The 16,572-nt window shown below is 42.5% G+C and overlaps 1 protein-coding gene across 1 annotated transcript; it reads left to right on the forward strand.

Annotated features, from left to right (window-relative positions):
• Nucleotides 1–544: 544 nt before the first annotated feature.
• Nucleotides 545–14,272, forward strand: LOC139448015 (E3 ubiquitin-protein ligase TRIM33-like). Its single transcript, XM_071229520.1, has 7 exons — nt 545–594; nt 3,336–4,393; nt 4,538–4,596; nt 4,886–4,990; nt 5,303–5,372; nt 7,020–7,088; nt 12,005–14,272. Exons 2-7 carry the CDS (start codon nt 3,337–3,339, stop codon nt 12,658–12,660), a joined length of 2,016 nt encoding a protein of 671 aa, XP_071085621.1. The 5' UTR covers nt 545–594; nt 3,336; the 3' UTR covers nt 12,661–14,272.
• The last annotated feature ends 2,300 nt before the right edge of the window (nt 14,273–16,572 follow it).

The raw sequence follows: 16,572 nt of genomic DNA on the forward strand, positions 1-16,572 counted from the left end.
CTTGGTTGATGCATGTCATCGTATCCCAATTGCGTGGATCGATGCTTATGTCAATCACTGGATTGTCTGGTCCAGATTCGATTATTTGCAGACCGCCGTCATATGTAGCTGGTATATTGCTGGGTGCGGCGTTAAACAACAAACAAACAATATGATTTGGTAACGCGATGATGTCTGCTTATTCACAAACAACTGTGAAATTTAAATAACGAGATATAAGCGAAGATAATAAATAAAATACTAAACTCGCTCAGACCAATCTTATGAATTCGTGAATAGGTCAGATATGATAACTATTCACTGGGTTTAAAAAAATTGGCATTACACGGGAGCGAGTTTAGTATTCTATATTTATTTTACAATTTCCAGTCCTTAATATGTGGCGTGTAACGTGAAAAACATTTATAAACTTTGTACATTTTCCCGACGTTACTACATGCACAGTAATCACAAGTAAACGAAATGGACACTGTCATTATTATTGTGAACGTAAATATTTATTTCAGTTCTAACACGCTTGTAATAAAAGAGTTTCCCAACGTCATCGCCCGGAAGTGCCCTGCGTGTCAACAGTGATGGAAGTCTACAGTCCAGGTGGGTGTGTTGTCTCTCGTCTCTCTCACTCTCTCTGTCCTTCTACACACAGAAAACTGTTTGATATTCAGGTCAAAACGTACATGTATATGTCAAGATGCTACCAGGATGCTGAAGGTTGTACCTGTACCTTTATTCTACAAGTTATAGACATGATATAAGTGTTAGCTGACTGACACACATTCCTATTTTCGTTTTCCAACGAGGTCGGGCTTTATTCATACAAGTCCTAAAACGCTTTTTCTGTCATGAGTAGTGTATAGAAATCGCTCGGTCGTGTCGCCGTGTGTAATAGAGGTAGAGTACGTGCAGACATGTACTTGCTCACACCACAACGATAAATTTGTTTGTTTGTTTTTGTGTTTTTCTGCTGGTGTATAACGCCGCACTCAGCAGTATTCCAGCTATATGACGGCGGTCTGTAAACTATCAAGTCTGGGGTCTTTTTGTCATTTTGTTATTGTGTTTCTTTCTTGGTTTGTTGTTTAGCAATATTCCAGCGTTTAACGTGGTCTGTAAATAATCAAGTCTGGACCAGACAATCCAGGGACTGACACCATATGCATCGATGACGTGCATCAACCAAGTCAGCGTGCCTGACTACCCGATCCCGTTAGTCGCCTCTTACGACAAGCATAATCGCACACTTATATAACGACGTGTGTGTGTGTGTGTGCGTGCGTGCGTGCGTTCAAGATGATTGCACTTATATAACGACGTGTGTGTGTGTGTGGGGGGGGTGCTTGTACTGGTCCGAACAAATGCCGGTTTAATAATCCTAGCCAACTGAGAGACCATGGCGCAGTTTAACATGAATACCCAACTTGGAGTATACTGGCCCCGAGCCGACTAATTGATTTGTCCCTTCATGCCGAGCGCCAGGCAGGGTAATAACAAGTACCATCTCTTAACATATGACAAGACTGGGAATAGAACCCCGACCTTCCGCCTCCAGGGCGGAGGCGGTCCTAACTTTATGTTCTACATAGTGAAATATATTGTATAAAATCCTGCGATGTTGATAATGAAATATGGCTTTATTATTGTGATCACAAATGCATGCTGACAGAATTAGTGCTGCTTTATCAGGAGTACATGTTTCTTGGCTTGTGTGCATTAATGGGTTCCTTAAGGTGAATCGGTGAATAGGTGTTCATTGAGCAGTAGATCAAGAATGTGTCAAATATGCTGCGTAATATACTGCGATGTTTGATGTATTTGGATTTCGGTTGTTTGATTTTGTGGATATTTGTAGTGTAATTTAAATGTAGTTGTTAAATCGCCGAGCAACCATTTCACAACAACTGGATTATTGGTTGTAGGTTGTATCGGAATGTACATGTATGGGGAATGTTTCTGGACCTGTGCACACCATGTGGGCTTGTGTGCATTAATGGGTTTTATAAGGTGAATAAGTGCTTATTAAGCAGTAGATCAAGAATATGTAAATATGCTGCGTAAAATAGTGCGATGTTTGATGTATTTGGATTTTGGTTGTTTTATTTTGTGGATATTTGTATTGAATGTACGTGTTAAATCGTCGAGTTTGTAGTCAGGGATAACCATTTCATAACACCTGTTAGTATACACACATTGTTCCATGGACGCATGATCATTATGTGGGTTTAATGTCACACTCGACACAGATCAAATGGGTTGTGTTCTACATTAAAACATTTGTCCTATGTGTCGTTTTCATCAATATTGTGTAGATGAGTTGACTTCACACAGTGTATCCATGTTGGAAATCGAACCCGGGTCATGAACCCAACGTCATTAGCGAACGCTTTAACCACAAGACTATATCACCAACCCAGTGTAGATAAGACGTTTAAAAGAGATTATTTTTATTGACCCGCCCCCACTAGTATGTGACCGTTATTTTCTAATCACTGTTAAGGAGAACCTTTCTAAACTCAAATTTGAAACATATTCGCACTGTTTACCCACGCATTATAACTAAAGCATTTATCAATCAAGTTCATATTTGTTTTATATTTGTAAGCTAATAAAAAAGACAATCTTAAAATCCCTTCCTGTTTGTTTTGAAAAACGATAGGTATTTTAACTGGCCTTAATTATTTGTAAGTGAGTGAGTTTGGTTTAACGCCGCTTTTAACAGTATTTAAGTTATATGGCGGCGTGTCAGATTAATGTGGGAGGAAAGCCCGAAGTGATGGAGGTCTTAGACGTTTACCTCTACGGTGAAACCCACGAGCATGGGTATGGTGCTGACAAACCTTGAAACATAATCGGCGCGAACAGGGATTCGAACCCACAATCATAGGTTTCTGCCGTGCCCAAGGGACGCAACTTTTCACAACGAATCGCGGCCACCCGTGCCCCTAATTATATGTGACATAGGATTGATATGATTTGGGTTGATTGTGATAGGTGACATTTAAAAAGTAGATGTTTTCAGGAAACAGTTTGTGTTTTCATCAATAATAAAAGTGTCTATAGATTATAGAGAAACGACTCTACTAGGGTGAGGATGAATAGCTCAACAGAACCAACATGCTTGCCTTCCAGATCAACACATCAAGTGGCCATATAATTTATATATTGTTCCTTGTATTGCACAGATGGTCTCAGAAAAACATGTTTTTAGCCAATTCGATAAAAATACTACATATTCAGAGACACTCAACTGAATGCTTCACTATACAAACGTCGCATGGTTATGCATCTTACACACATGCAATTGACATATGTATCTCAGTATTTTTTGTGTCTTTCAGAATGGACACCTTCCCGAAGTGTTCCGTCTGTCATCAGGAGTTTACACTAAAAGGTCCAGTCCCCTACTTACTGCCCTGTCTACACGCTCTGTGTGAGAAGTGTGTGACATCTGCGGCTGGCGGTGTGATATCATGCTCTACATGTCAGAGGGAGGTCAACCTCACAGACACAAGTCTCCAGAAGGATGCAGTCAGACAGAAGGAAATATTCTACCTGACCGTCAAACATCGCCCCACAGAGCTCCTCTGTACAAATGACGATGACGGGAACCAGGCTTTGTGTTGGTGTCAGGAGTGTGAAGAGTTCCTCTGTGAATACTGCCAGAACATGCACAGCAGCGTCAAACTTTCCAGAAATCATGCTCTGCACAACTTACGGGATATAACCCCACAAAACCTTGAACATGAAACTAATTGCAGTATTCACGAACGGTATCCACTTGATTTGTTTGACAAAAGCTGCAACATGTGTATATGTTGCCAATGTAGGAGAGGAGAGCACGCGGATCACGAGGCTGATTACCTGGATGAAGCTGCTGAAGGAGTTACACAGCGGATTGAACAACACAGGAAAGATCTGTCGGCGTTACTGTCTCGTCAGCAAACACACCTTCAGAGTATCAGACAAGAAACACAGTTGACCAACAGGACACAGGACACATTGAGGAAGACAATAGAACATACTTTCGGGTCTTTAAGATCACAACTTGACCAAAGGGAGAAGGAACTCCTGATTGATCTTGAAAGACAGACGAGGGAAACCAAGGCAACCCTACATGCTCTTGAAACCTCATGCGAAGATCATCATGCAAGATGCACCGACATTTCAGGTTACATTCGGAAATGTTTTCTCTATGCTTCAACATCAGTCCTCCTGCAGCTGGAGACCACTGTTGAAGGGATGACTCGGACCTGCCTAGAAACTGCTTCGCCTGAAACACATGATGTACCTGAAGCTGTCTTTAACACCAATGGCTTGTCCAAACTGAAATCAGATATGTCTGGATTTGGTAACATCACTGCCTTGAAAGAAGATTCAGAAGGGGGAACACCCGAGGGTATGCATATCAGAACAGTTATTGTGCTTTATTGATGATATGTGCCCAAATTCTAGTAAACCTAATCCATGTGTTTCGTGGTGTTATTTTAATTAAAGCAGTGTTCTGTCACTCGGGATTCACAATTTGCTTCTACAATTACAGACAAGCACACACAAACTGATGATGGCTATTTGGGGGACCTTGAACAGAAACACGAAATGGTAAGTCTAATTATATAGGGATACACGGAGGCATCGGACCTCAGTCATTTACCCCATCAATTGTTTTATATTAAATTCATATTGTTTAAATATCTAAGAAGTCAATATTAGAACAACTGAACTGATCAAAGTATAGTACCACAAAAACTTTGCAGGTCCACTCAACTAATGTATCTTGGTCACACAATAATGATATGATTGATAGTATATATTGATACTGTTTGATTAATAAGAGTTCATGTACAGCCTCCAACTCCGACCCAAAGGTAAAATATATTTTACCTTTCAGGAGCTTGCAAAGCTGGAGTCAAATATTGCTTCACACAATGAAAGTACTGAACAACTTCAGCAGCTAACAGACAAGCTGAATACCGAAGCAAACAACATGAAATTGGTTTGTATATCATTTTGTCACACTCATTGAGGAGAGAATGGTGAGATTATATAGTTGTTGATACTTTAGATTTGTCAGATAGAGAAGGAATAGATAGAGAAGGGATTGGTTTAAATACATCATAAAGACATTTACCAGCTATTACCCTATTGCTTGTCTTGTCCAGACTTGATATTGTTGAAGGTCCTGTCACAAGTTGAAGAAGTTTGCAGCGTCAACACAACTATTTTGCATGTATCCTTACTACAAATAAACAATCTTATTTGGTCTATATTTATTTCATGAGCAGCTATCCCCTTTACTTATTTGTAGATGCTAGCTGAGAAAGACAAAAGCTGCCAGGACGCCTTAGAAACCATTGATCGTCTACAAACCCTGATTGGTATGTACACTGTCTGTGGTCTGTTCCAGGTTATGGTCCTGTTTTTACTTCCTGTTTGTGGTCTGTTTTCACTTCCTGTCTGTGGTCTGTTTCTGGTACTGGTCCTGTTTTCATTTCCTGTCTGTGGTCTGTTCCGGGTTATGGTCCGGTTTTCACTTCCTGTATGTGGTCTGTTTCTGGTCCTGTTTTCACTTCCTGTCTGTGGTCTGTTCCTGGTACTGGTCCTGTTTTCATTTCCTGTCTGTGGTCTGTTCGAAGGTACTGGTCTTGTTTTCACTTCCTGTGTGTAGTCTGTTCCTGGTCCTGGTCTTTTTTTCACTTCCTGTCTGTGGTCTGTTTCTGGTACTGGTCCTGTTTTCACTTCCTGTCTGTGGTCTGTTCCTGGTACTGGTCCTGTTTTCACTTCCTGTCTGTGATCCGTTCCTGGTGCTGGTTCTGTTTTCACTGCCTCTCTGTGGCCTGTCTGTTCCTGGCACTGGTCCTGTTTTCACTTCCTGTCTGTGGTCTGTTTCTGGCACTGGTCCTGTTTTCACTTCCTGTCTGTGGTCTGTTCCTGGTACTGGTCCTGTTTTCACTTCCTGTCTGTGATCCGTTCCTGGTGCTGGTTCTGTTTTCACTGCCTCTCTGTGGCCTGTCTGTTCCTGGCACTGGTCCTGTTTTCGCCTCCTGTCTGTGGCCTGTTCCTGGTACTGGTCCTGTTTCAAGTTCCCGGCTGTGGCTTTTATGTTTCTGGTAATGGTCCTGTTTACACTTTTTGTTTGTGGCCTGTTCCTGGTACTGGTCCTGTTTTCACTCCCTGTCTGTGGTCTGTCTTTTCCTGGTAATGGTCCTGTTTTCACTTGTTGTCTGTGGTCTGTTCCAGGTACTGGTCCTGTTTTCACTCCCTGTCTGTGGCCTGTCTGTTCCTGGTACTGGTTCGGTTTTCACTTCCTGTCTGTTGTCTGTTCCTGGTCCTGGTCCTGTTTTAACTTCCAATCTGTGATCTGTTCTTGGTACTGGTCCTGTTTCAACTTCCTGTCTGTGGCCTTTATGTTTCTCGTAATGGTCCTGTTTACACTTTTTGTCTGTGGTCTGTTCCAGGTACTGGTCCTGTTTTCACTCCCTGTCTGTGGCCTCTCTGTTCCTGGTACTGGTTCGGTTTTCACTTTCTGTCTTTGGTTTGTTCCTGATACTGTTCTTGTTTTCACTTCCTGTATGTGGTCTGTTCCTTGTACTGGCCCTGTTTTCACTTCCTGTCTGTGGTCTGTTCCTGGTGCTGGTCCTGTTTTCACTTCCTGTCTGTGGTCTGTTCCAGGTTCTGGTCGTGTTTTCACTTTCTGTCTGTGGTTTGTTCCTGGTAGTGGTTCTGTTTTCACACCCTGTTTGTGGTCTTATGCTTGATATAGTCTTGTTTGACTTCCTGTCTATGGAACATTATGACGCACACTTTAGACAATTGCCTAAATATACCAGTTATATCTTTCGCTCCAAGTAAAAGGACCCAGCAGTATGTGACCCATCTTTCCGAGGCAAGGGAGTTAAATGAATGTAAAAAGTCCAGTTTCCACCCTTGCCTCGGGAAGATATATGTGACCTGGTATGTGACCCCTGTACCGAGCCTACACACAAGGACAATTCCACTAACTCTAAGCTGTTGTTGTCTTGCAGGATTCGCAACTGAAGGCTGTGTTCATCTGCTGAAGACAGGTGTAGAAGACAGACGCATGGTCCTGCATTGTGAGTACCTAAACTGAAGATCAAAAGAAAGTTCACAAAAGAAAATGTTGAATAACCCCCCAAAATGCATGCAGTCAAATGTTTGTAACATGATGTAAACAATTGCCCCAAACGCAGCACACTCGCTCCCAAAGAACCCAAACCATGCAGCTGTCGATGCACGTGCTGCTACAAAAAAAACAGGTTTTTCGGTTCTGCATTGAGCATCCGTGCAGGTACCTGTATAAAGGTCGACCGAAAGTGTCAGACACAATCACATGAACAAAAACCACTCATACAGACCGCTGCCTGGGATGGTGTTGGGTCCACAACATCGCCAAGATTGACTACGGTCGGACCGACGTCTAAAACGTTGGCAGCGGCTTGAATGGCAACGTGTCTTCTTTACCGATGAGAGAAGGTTCAACCTATTTCGTATTTGTCGCCGAAGGGGAGAAACAATGACTCCTGGCTGTATACAAGATTCCCAAAAAGGTCGTGGTCTCATGGTGTGGGGCGGAATATGTGAGGACCAGATTTAATGTACAGTATTTCTTTGATTTCTTACTAAAAATCTTCTCTCGCGACCGCTTAATATTTTATCACTTCTTCAATATTCATAGCCTGTGCATGTCATGAAACAACAGTGCATAGTGTTATTTGTAAGTATTTAATGATTATGTTTAGCTATTTCTTGTTTGCTTCATCTTCTCGATGCAAGGGAGATGGCGGACTATTATAAGTCCAGTTTCCATCCTTGCCGAACAAGACAGGAATTATGGACTTACAAAATAGCTGGACTAACGAGTCTATGCATCGTCCAATCAAAATCGCGTAACAAAATCGACATCCAGTTCCCATACTGCAGTGCAGATTTCTATCGATTGCAGGATTGGCAAAACATGTGTACCGTCAACTTGCCGTCAACAGAAATTTTCCAAATCTTTAAAGTCTTTAATCAAGGTGCACACGTGATTTGAAAAAAAATAACAGCTGTTTTATTACAATATAGATCTTGATTATCAATCTGTTGGTCTTGACTGGGCGCCGCCATTTTGTTTGAAGCAAATGTAAGTGCTATGAGAGGTGGAATCCGATTGGTCATAGGAGGGACATAGACGGGCGCTACATCAGGCCCAGAGATTCCAGCCTGGTTCTGCAAGGGTGGAAACTGGACTTTTCAATCAGTTAACTCCCTTGCCTCACGAAGATGCCATTGGTAGGGACTGTTCAAAACATTTCTTAATTATTAAATTCAATACTATTAATATAAAAAAACATTATGCCGAAACCAGTGACACTGCAAAGTGAGTTGGAATAACTGAGGATACATGCGGGATCACGACTGGACATGCTACAGCTTGTTGATGTTCTCATTGACAAAATAGAAATCGAACAAAACTTTTTTTCCACCTCATGACATGAGCACATCGGATCCGAGTTTCACACACGTAAGATACTAAATGACACAGCAGTCATATATGCTGAACCGCAAATGAAACGTCACCATGATAGACATATTATGAGAAACCTTATTTGACAAAACTCTGTAAACAAATTTTGAGACATATAAAAAAGAAGAGACTTGGCAAGACTGATCATCAATGTTGAAATGAAAGTGTCAAATGTTCTTAAAGTGAAACACAACTCTAGTCTCTGAGAAAATGGCATCACAAATCAGTATCTTGTGTGTCCGCCATGTGCATTGATGACTGCCGTGCAACTTGGATACAAGGAATGGATGAGGCGGTTGATAAAGGCCATAGGCACTTGAGCCCACACTCTGAGGAACGGCTTACGCAGTTCAGCTGCAGTAGTGGGCATTGGCCGGACGTCATTCAGACGTCTTTGAATTCTCGTCCCACAGAAGCCGATTTAAATCGGGACCGAGGCCAGTCCAGTGCATGGTTCTGATGTCATTCTGCTGGAGGAAGACTCTCGTTGCTCTCGCAGCGTGGGCACGGGCGTTATCATGTTGAAACTCGTGGTTGCGGCGACGTGCCAAATGAGGTATGGCGTGTGATCTCAAGATGTACCGAGCTGCTGTGACACCATTGCCTCTCCCTGGACCGATGTTCTGGAAGACCACAGGGCCAACCCTCTGTGCAAGACCAATTCCACCCCACACCATGATGCTCGGACAACCCCACGAGTCTCTCTCAACAACATATGCATCCGAATAACGTCCCCCATGGCGTCGCTAGACGGTCCCGGCGATGACGTGGTGTCAGAATGGGTACTCGGTGTTGCCTGTAACAGTGGACGTATCTGCTCGTCAATCGTCGACGCACGGTGTCCTCACTAATGTGTCGCTGGTATGTCTCCATGGTCTGTCGGGCAGTTTCCGCAGCAGTAACAAAGCGATCTTAAGATGCTGTTGCACAATCGGGTGGTGACCCTTGATCTTCCAACACGTGGGCGGTCATCTGTAGTGTTTGTGGTCTGGTACCGTTGCTGGAGCCTGTATATGGTCCCTACGTGGACTTGAAATGCATTGGCTGCTTGCCGGGCGGTTTGTCCACCTTGCAATCGTCTAAGGGCTTGGTGTTGCTGATTTCTTGTCAATCTTGACATGTGGTAGCAATTTAAAAACGAATGAATGTTATCCGATCTTGGTGGAAATGGGGCGAGTTACGTGCATCGGGTTACCATGGCCGTTGCTGTGGTGGTTTGGGCGATCGGTTTTATTGTCATCTGCTTTGTTTTTTAAAATTTCATTTTTCCGGAAAAAGTAAAGTCAAATTTTAGAAACTTTGACCAAATTTACCCAGATATTTAAATGACAACTTTTCATGCAATGTTAGTTGGGGTGACGTTTCTTTTGCGGTTCAGCATACTTCATTCCGAATATCAGTTTCTACCTTCTGGCTGTCGACTGCGCATGCCGATGGTGAAAACAAACAGGACCCGGAAATCATTCATGCCAGCATTAGTCTTTTAAATGATTATCTGTTCAATACTGTTAAACAATTCGCTGAACACAAATCTTATCCTGTCATTATCCCTTTTTTCAAAGTTTCCTTTTTTCTGTGATATACATGTAAATACAAATAATATAAAATACCATTACTTGTCGTCACATTGATAGTGATTAACTTTCTATATGTTTTTACTCGTGGCTATATTACTTAGTGTCTTATTTTCTTATGTACATATTTTAATATTTTAATAAAGAAATAATAAATCTTTCCCGGACTGCACTAACTATTACTATTCAAGGGATGGGATTTTGATACACTGCGCGCAGCGATGACAAGGCAGTTTTCAAGGGAAAATATTCCATCCTGTCTATGAGGTCACATTATCTCCGAACTATTCATAACTATCACAGTCAGGGCGTCAAGATATTTTACCTTGATGAATCATTCCACTGACTACATGTGGCTATCGGCAGATGGACAAAAAGCACTCATGGTACCATCAGGTAAAGTTAATCGTGTCATTGTTTTGCACGCTGCAACCCATGATATGGTGCTTATTGATGGATGTGTGCTAGTTTTCGAGTCGAAAAAGAAAACTGGTGATTTTCATACGGAAATTATAGGAGGTGATGTGTTCATAGACTGGTTGGATCTTCAGCTATTGCCCATTTTAAACAACGTCAGTGTCATTGTCATAGATAACGCCAGTTAATATAACGTCCAGGAATTAGATACTGTCCCGGAACCATGAGTAGTGGAGGGGACCATACAGGAATATATGACATTGTCGACTTCAGAACAAATGAAACGAAAGTTCAACTCATGGAGAAAATTCGGCTGAATAAGAAAACAGTAAAGTACAAGACATATGTGCTGGCCGAGTTATTTTTTCTAGAGGAGGGGTCTTTTGCGTATATTAATTTCACATTTAATTCATGTTTCTGATGACATAAAGCGGCTTAAGTGGCTCTGTCTTCTTTAGGCTTTATGTGTCTTCTTATGCTTAATATTCACTACTACTGTCTGAACAAACAAAATTCTGTTGTGGCCTATGGCGGGGATGAGCGATGCCATTGTTTTCATTTTAGTGTAGAGGTGATCTTCCTCATAATTAACAGAATGTCCCTTGTTTATTGTGTTATGGTTTGTGTCCTGTACTGATAATGCTGCCTGTCTACTATCTCCCTACGTCAACCCGCCGAGACACGTGGGTACACAAGCCCCGACATTGCGACACCAGGTCACGTGACACTGTGATCTTATCATTGTTTGACATGCAATCTACATGTCCCTCGTTATACCACGTTGACTCGTATAAGACGGTATACGCCTGTGATTGCGATTATTCGACCTCTGAATGTTTATCGTGTCTGTTTGTCCCCGTTTTTTTATTATTTTTTTTTTCAGATTTATATCAAGTCTGATCACTGAATGTTGATGTCTTGTGTCTACCGCTCTGATTTATTTAATAACTTACGAACCATTCACTACATCTCGGGGAAGAATAGGTCTTCAGCAACACATCCATGCTTGCTGTAAAAGGCGACTATGCTTGTCGTGAGAGGCGACTTGGTGGTCAGGCTCTCTGACTTGATTGATGCATATCATCAAATCGCAATTGCGTGGATTGATGCTCATGATGTCAATCAGTGGATTGTCTGGCCCGGAATCGATTTTTTTACAGACCACCGTCATACAGCTGCAATATTGTGGAGTGAGGCGTTAAACAACAAACAAACAAACAAGAATACACCAGACCCATTAAGAACTACATTTACATTCAGGTTAAAAGTATTGTCAGTTAGTCCAATATAAACACAAATCATTGATCCAAATATAACACACATAAGGTTTTATTTTCGTACAACTGCAATGTGATTATATAACACTATTTATATATATCAGGACAGCGTACTTATCTGTGAATTCCGAGCATGTAAATATCATTATAGACCCAAACTGTCACTATATTTGGCTCATGTTTATTCGCATGTAAACTACATTCATATTTTGTAGGTTTACACCTAAAGTATGACAAAGACAGAGCCAATCTCGCCGAAGTCCACATCAACACAGAAGGAGACCTGGTCAACAGGAAGTCGGACACCAGACCTGCGGGGGAGGGGAGACTGAAGTGGTACAGTGGCACATGTAGCACTGCCCCCCTCCCCCGGGCTGGCTGTCCCCAGTACTGGGAGATGAAATCTAGGGTCAGCCTGGATGAAAAACTCCCGTGGGGCTGGCTCATCCTGGAGGTTGGTGTGTGCCAGGAGGAGCAGAGGGACAGGTGGGATTGGATAGGTCGACGTCCCGGCTCCTACAGCATGACCGTCTCCCACTGTCCTACACACAGCGGGATATGCAGGAAGACATGGAAGGAGAGGAAGTGTGTACTGCATCTGCCTGACACTCTCCCCAACACAGCAGGGGCATCACACACACTACATTACGGTGTCGTCTATGATGACGCCAGGAAGAAGATTGTCTTCATGGATGTGAAGGAGAATAGAGTGATATCGACGTTAAACAATGTAGACTCCAGGCAGCCACTGTGGCCGATGTTCGGGGTGTATAACCCACGTTGCTTCACTGTCAGCATGACACTTGTAGTGGGCAGCGACATCAACATGACAGAGGAGAAGAAAGCAATGATTGTCAAGGCACTGTCGTGATGGTGACAATGATTGTCAAGGCACTGTCGTGATGGTGACAATGATTGCCAAGGCACTGTCGTGATGGTGACACTGACTGTCAAAGCTCTGTCGTGATGGTTACAATGATTGTCAAGGCACTGTCGTCATGGTGACAATAATTGTCAAGGCACTGTGGTCATGGTGACAAGGATGGTGATTATGAACACATTGTCAATGTCAAGGAGTTGTTGTTTTAATGATAGTTATTAAACTTAATAAAATAAACTCAGTAAATGATATAACTTGGAATTATAATTGATACAAGTGATTATTTATAGAAGTTCTGAAAATAGTGGGGCGGTGGGGTAGCCTAGTGATAAATGTGTTTGCTTGTGACGCTGAAGACCCAGGTTCGATTCCCCACATGGGTACAATGTGTTACTCCTATTTCCGGTGTCCCCCCTCCGTGATATTGCTGGAATATTGCAGCGTAAAACCATACTCACTCACTCTCACTGAAAATAGTGCCACTCAACAGTGCCACACCATGTGTATTTAGAGCCTTTGGCGTTGATAATTTTGAACTACGGGTAATTGAGTGAGGTCTTTTTTGTTTGATATGAAATATGTTGTATTCAATGCATGTATTTAGGAACAACAGTGAGAGTGAGACTTTGTTTCCTTGCATTCGCTTCCACGGAGGAAACACCCGAACATAGTTTAACAATGCTTCAATGATTACTGATGTGTCTGCAAGTGTAGTTTTACGCGTCTTGAAACAACATTTCCGCAAAATCACACAAGGAAACACCAGAAATTTACTTCCATGATTTTACCCATGTATGTGTGGAATCGAACCAGGGTCAGTGGTCTGACGAGTGAATGCTCTCACCACTGGGCCACACCATCGCCCCTGGCTATTGTGGAAATAATGGTTATTTTTCCTGTAATGCTGTACACCTGTTTCTTATAAGACTTATGAATGCACAGGGATTGTATAACATGTATACACATATCTGACCCTAGAAGATCCGGGGTAGAATAGGTCTTCAGCAACCGATGCTTGCTGTAAAAAGCGACTATGCTTGTCGTGAGAGGCGACTAACGGGATCTGGTCGTCAGGCTCGCTGACTTGGTTGATACATGTTGCGAGGATCTGTGCTCATGATATTAATCACTGGATTGTCTGGTCCAGACTCGCATATTTGTGAAACGTTGTGTAATAATTAAACTGTTGTAAACTGACGGAATGCATGGATCGTGTTCCATGCCGAGGTTAGAAACCTTTCAGTCTTTCTTTTAGAGGGGCGGTCGGGTAGCCTATTGGTTAAAGCGTTCGCTCGTCACGCCGAAGACCCGGGTTGGAATACCGACATGGGTACAATGTGTGAAGCCCATTTCTGGTGTCCCCCGCCGTGATATTGCTGGAATATTGTTAAAAGCGTCGTAAAACCAAACTCACTCACTCACTCACTTTCTTTTAGAAAATTAAGATCAATTCATTTATACCTTTATTCGTTAGATCTCGGCTTAGATTTAAATGTGAGTCATGTATACAGGTATCTATCCTTATGTATAACTGCTTTAGAAGGACTTGTACATACATATCAAACTCCTTCGCCATTTGCGTATACAGATGAACCTAGTAAAGTGCGTGTTAATGAATAAATTTAACCAATTCACTTACTTTTCATTTTCCACGGATTTAGACAGCATCGTTTGTAAAGGTCAAGGTTTATTAACCTTAAGTCCACAACGACTGTTTCGCTACTTCTGGTGTGTTCCTGGCAAAATTATACCGAATTATGAGCGGTTAGATGTTGATAATGTGCATCACCATCAACTTGTGTGCAGTGTATGCATGTCATCACTGGATTATTACCGGCAAAGCTGTTCTCTCATTTGGTTCAACAAAGTCTGCGAGCCTGACCACCTGATCCCGTTATTCGTACCAGGCGACTATGCTTGTCGTAAGAGGCGACTAACGGGATCAGATGGTCAGGCTCGCTGACTTGGTTGATTCATGTCATCATATATCAATTGCGTGGATTGATGCTCATGATGTCAATCACTGTATTGTCTGATCCAGACTCGATCATTTACAGACCGCTATCATAAAGCTAAAATATTGCTGAGTGCAGCGTTAAATGACAAACAAACAAACAAACAAACGTGTATCGCCTCTTATGACAAGCATGATGCTGAAGACCAATTCTATCCTGGTTCTTCACAGGTGTTTTCCAAACAAGAGCAGAACTTGTTTATGCCTGAATGCTAATAAGATATGGACTATCTTATACAACTTGGCTTGATGTAAGCTATGTTCTTTTTCACTGAAGTAGCGCTGTGGTATTTCCAGCAATTCAAACTTTCTGCCAGTACGTTGCCCCCAAACACTGCCTTCAGATAACGCACATGGCAAGATAACTCTAACAGTATTTGAACAGCTGCTACTGAGTTCAACCTGCCGAAATACAAATGTAAAATGTTCTATGCAACAATTTAATATGAATGCTTACCATATTCTTATCAAGTAAGATCTTACCAGTTCACAAGGGCCATGATAAGAGCAAGTCTGACCCAAATGGGTACAATGTGAAAAGCCGATTTCTGGTGTCCCCCGCCTTGATATTGCTGGAATATTGCTAAACGCGGCGTAAAACCATACTCTCACTCACTCACTCACTCACTCACTCACTCACTCACTCACTCGTTCACTCACTCACTCACTCACTCACTCACTCACTCAATGGATCCATGGTTCAGACCTGTATCTTCCTCAAGTTCAGCAATTGTAATACGTCTGTCAGTATATTTTTTTCTTCTTTCTCCTTGATTGAATCTTCACTGATGGAAGTTGAGGGACGTCCAGACCGAGGGTCATTATCAAGGCTTGTTCTCCCAGCCTTAAACATAGCTACCCAACGTTTAACAGTGGAATAACTAGGGCACTTATCCCCATACACTTGTGACATGCGGTCATGACATTCTTTGGGAGTACTTTTCTCTAAAGTAAAAAGTTGATGACTGCTCGGTACTCGTGTCCATTTGGACCTCTATCACGTCCATGGGCTGCCAGTAATATACACACAACTTCAACAGACCAAATGCACTTGCAATGAACAACTCAAACAATGTACTACATTGACTAGTTTTTACTTTGTTTGGAAGTTAGTCAGACTTAGAACTTTTTGACAAACCCGCGTAAAGTTTTTGTTTTGTTTGTTGTTTAACGCACTCCGCAATATTCAAGCTATATGACGGCGGTCTGTAAGTAATCGAGTCTGGACCTAAAATCTACTGATTGATATCATGAGCACCGATCCACACAGTTGGCAATATTTCAGCTGTGTGGAGCCTGGTCGGCAAATAATCACTCCTGGACCAGACAATCCACTGATTGATGTTGTGAACAACGATCCAGGGTGCACATGGACACGCCATCAAGCAAGCTGACCAGCCGCTCCTTTAAGAGGTCTCTAACGACCAGCATACGTTGCTAGGGAACTGTTCTAACCCGGAATTCCCCCGGAATGCCAAGTTACTACTGTCAACAGCGTGTGTGGATACATTTTACCCAGGCGCCCCCGGGGAGGCGATTGCTGACACTCACTCACTCACTCACTCACTCACTCACAGTTAAATGACAGTAGAAGGTCAAATACATCGTCAAATACAGTTAAACATTAATACCTCCTATTATCATAGCCGTCTCCGTGGTGTTGTGGTAGAGCGTCCGCCCGGAGAGCGGAAGGTCCGGGGTTCGATCCCTGGCCGAGTCATACCAAAGACGTTAAAGGATGGTACTTGTTGTTACCCTGCCTGGCGCTCGGCATAAAGGGGCTGAAATAGGGACTACGGTTATAACGAACTACAATTTGTGGTCCATTCGAGTTCGTTATAACCGTAGTTTACTGTAAATCATTCATGATACACAATACTAACCTGTAC

Source organism: Haliotis cracherodii, unplaced genomic scaffold (genome assembly GCF_022045235.1).
Source record: "Haliotis cracherodii isolate W230 unplaced genomic scaffold, xgHalCrac1.p SCAF_7, whole genome shotgun sequence".
In the NCBI taxonomy this organism is placed as follows: domain Eukaryota; kingdom Metazoa; phylum Mollusca; class Gastropoda; order Lepetellida; family Haliotidae; genus Haliotis; species Haliotis cracherodii.

What these genes read in the sequence shown, in the direction of transcription:
- LOC139448015 (XM_071229520.1), top strand. Translation starts at nt 3,337, where the DNA reads ATGGACACCTTCCCGAAGTGTTCCGTCTGTCATCAGGAGTTTACACTA. An exon ending in TTGAACAGAAACACGAAATG is followed by an intron (nt 4,597 to 4,885) that starts GTAAGTCTAATT and finishes TTTACCTTTCAG; the next exon opens with GAGCTTGCAAAGCTGGAGTC. An exon ending in CAGACGCATGGTCCTGCATT is followed by an intron (nt 7,089 to 12,004) that starts GTGAGTACCTAA and finishes CATATTTTGTAG; the next exon opens with GTTTACACCTAAAGTATGAC.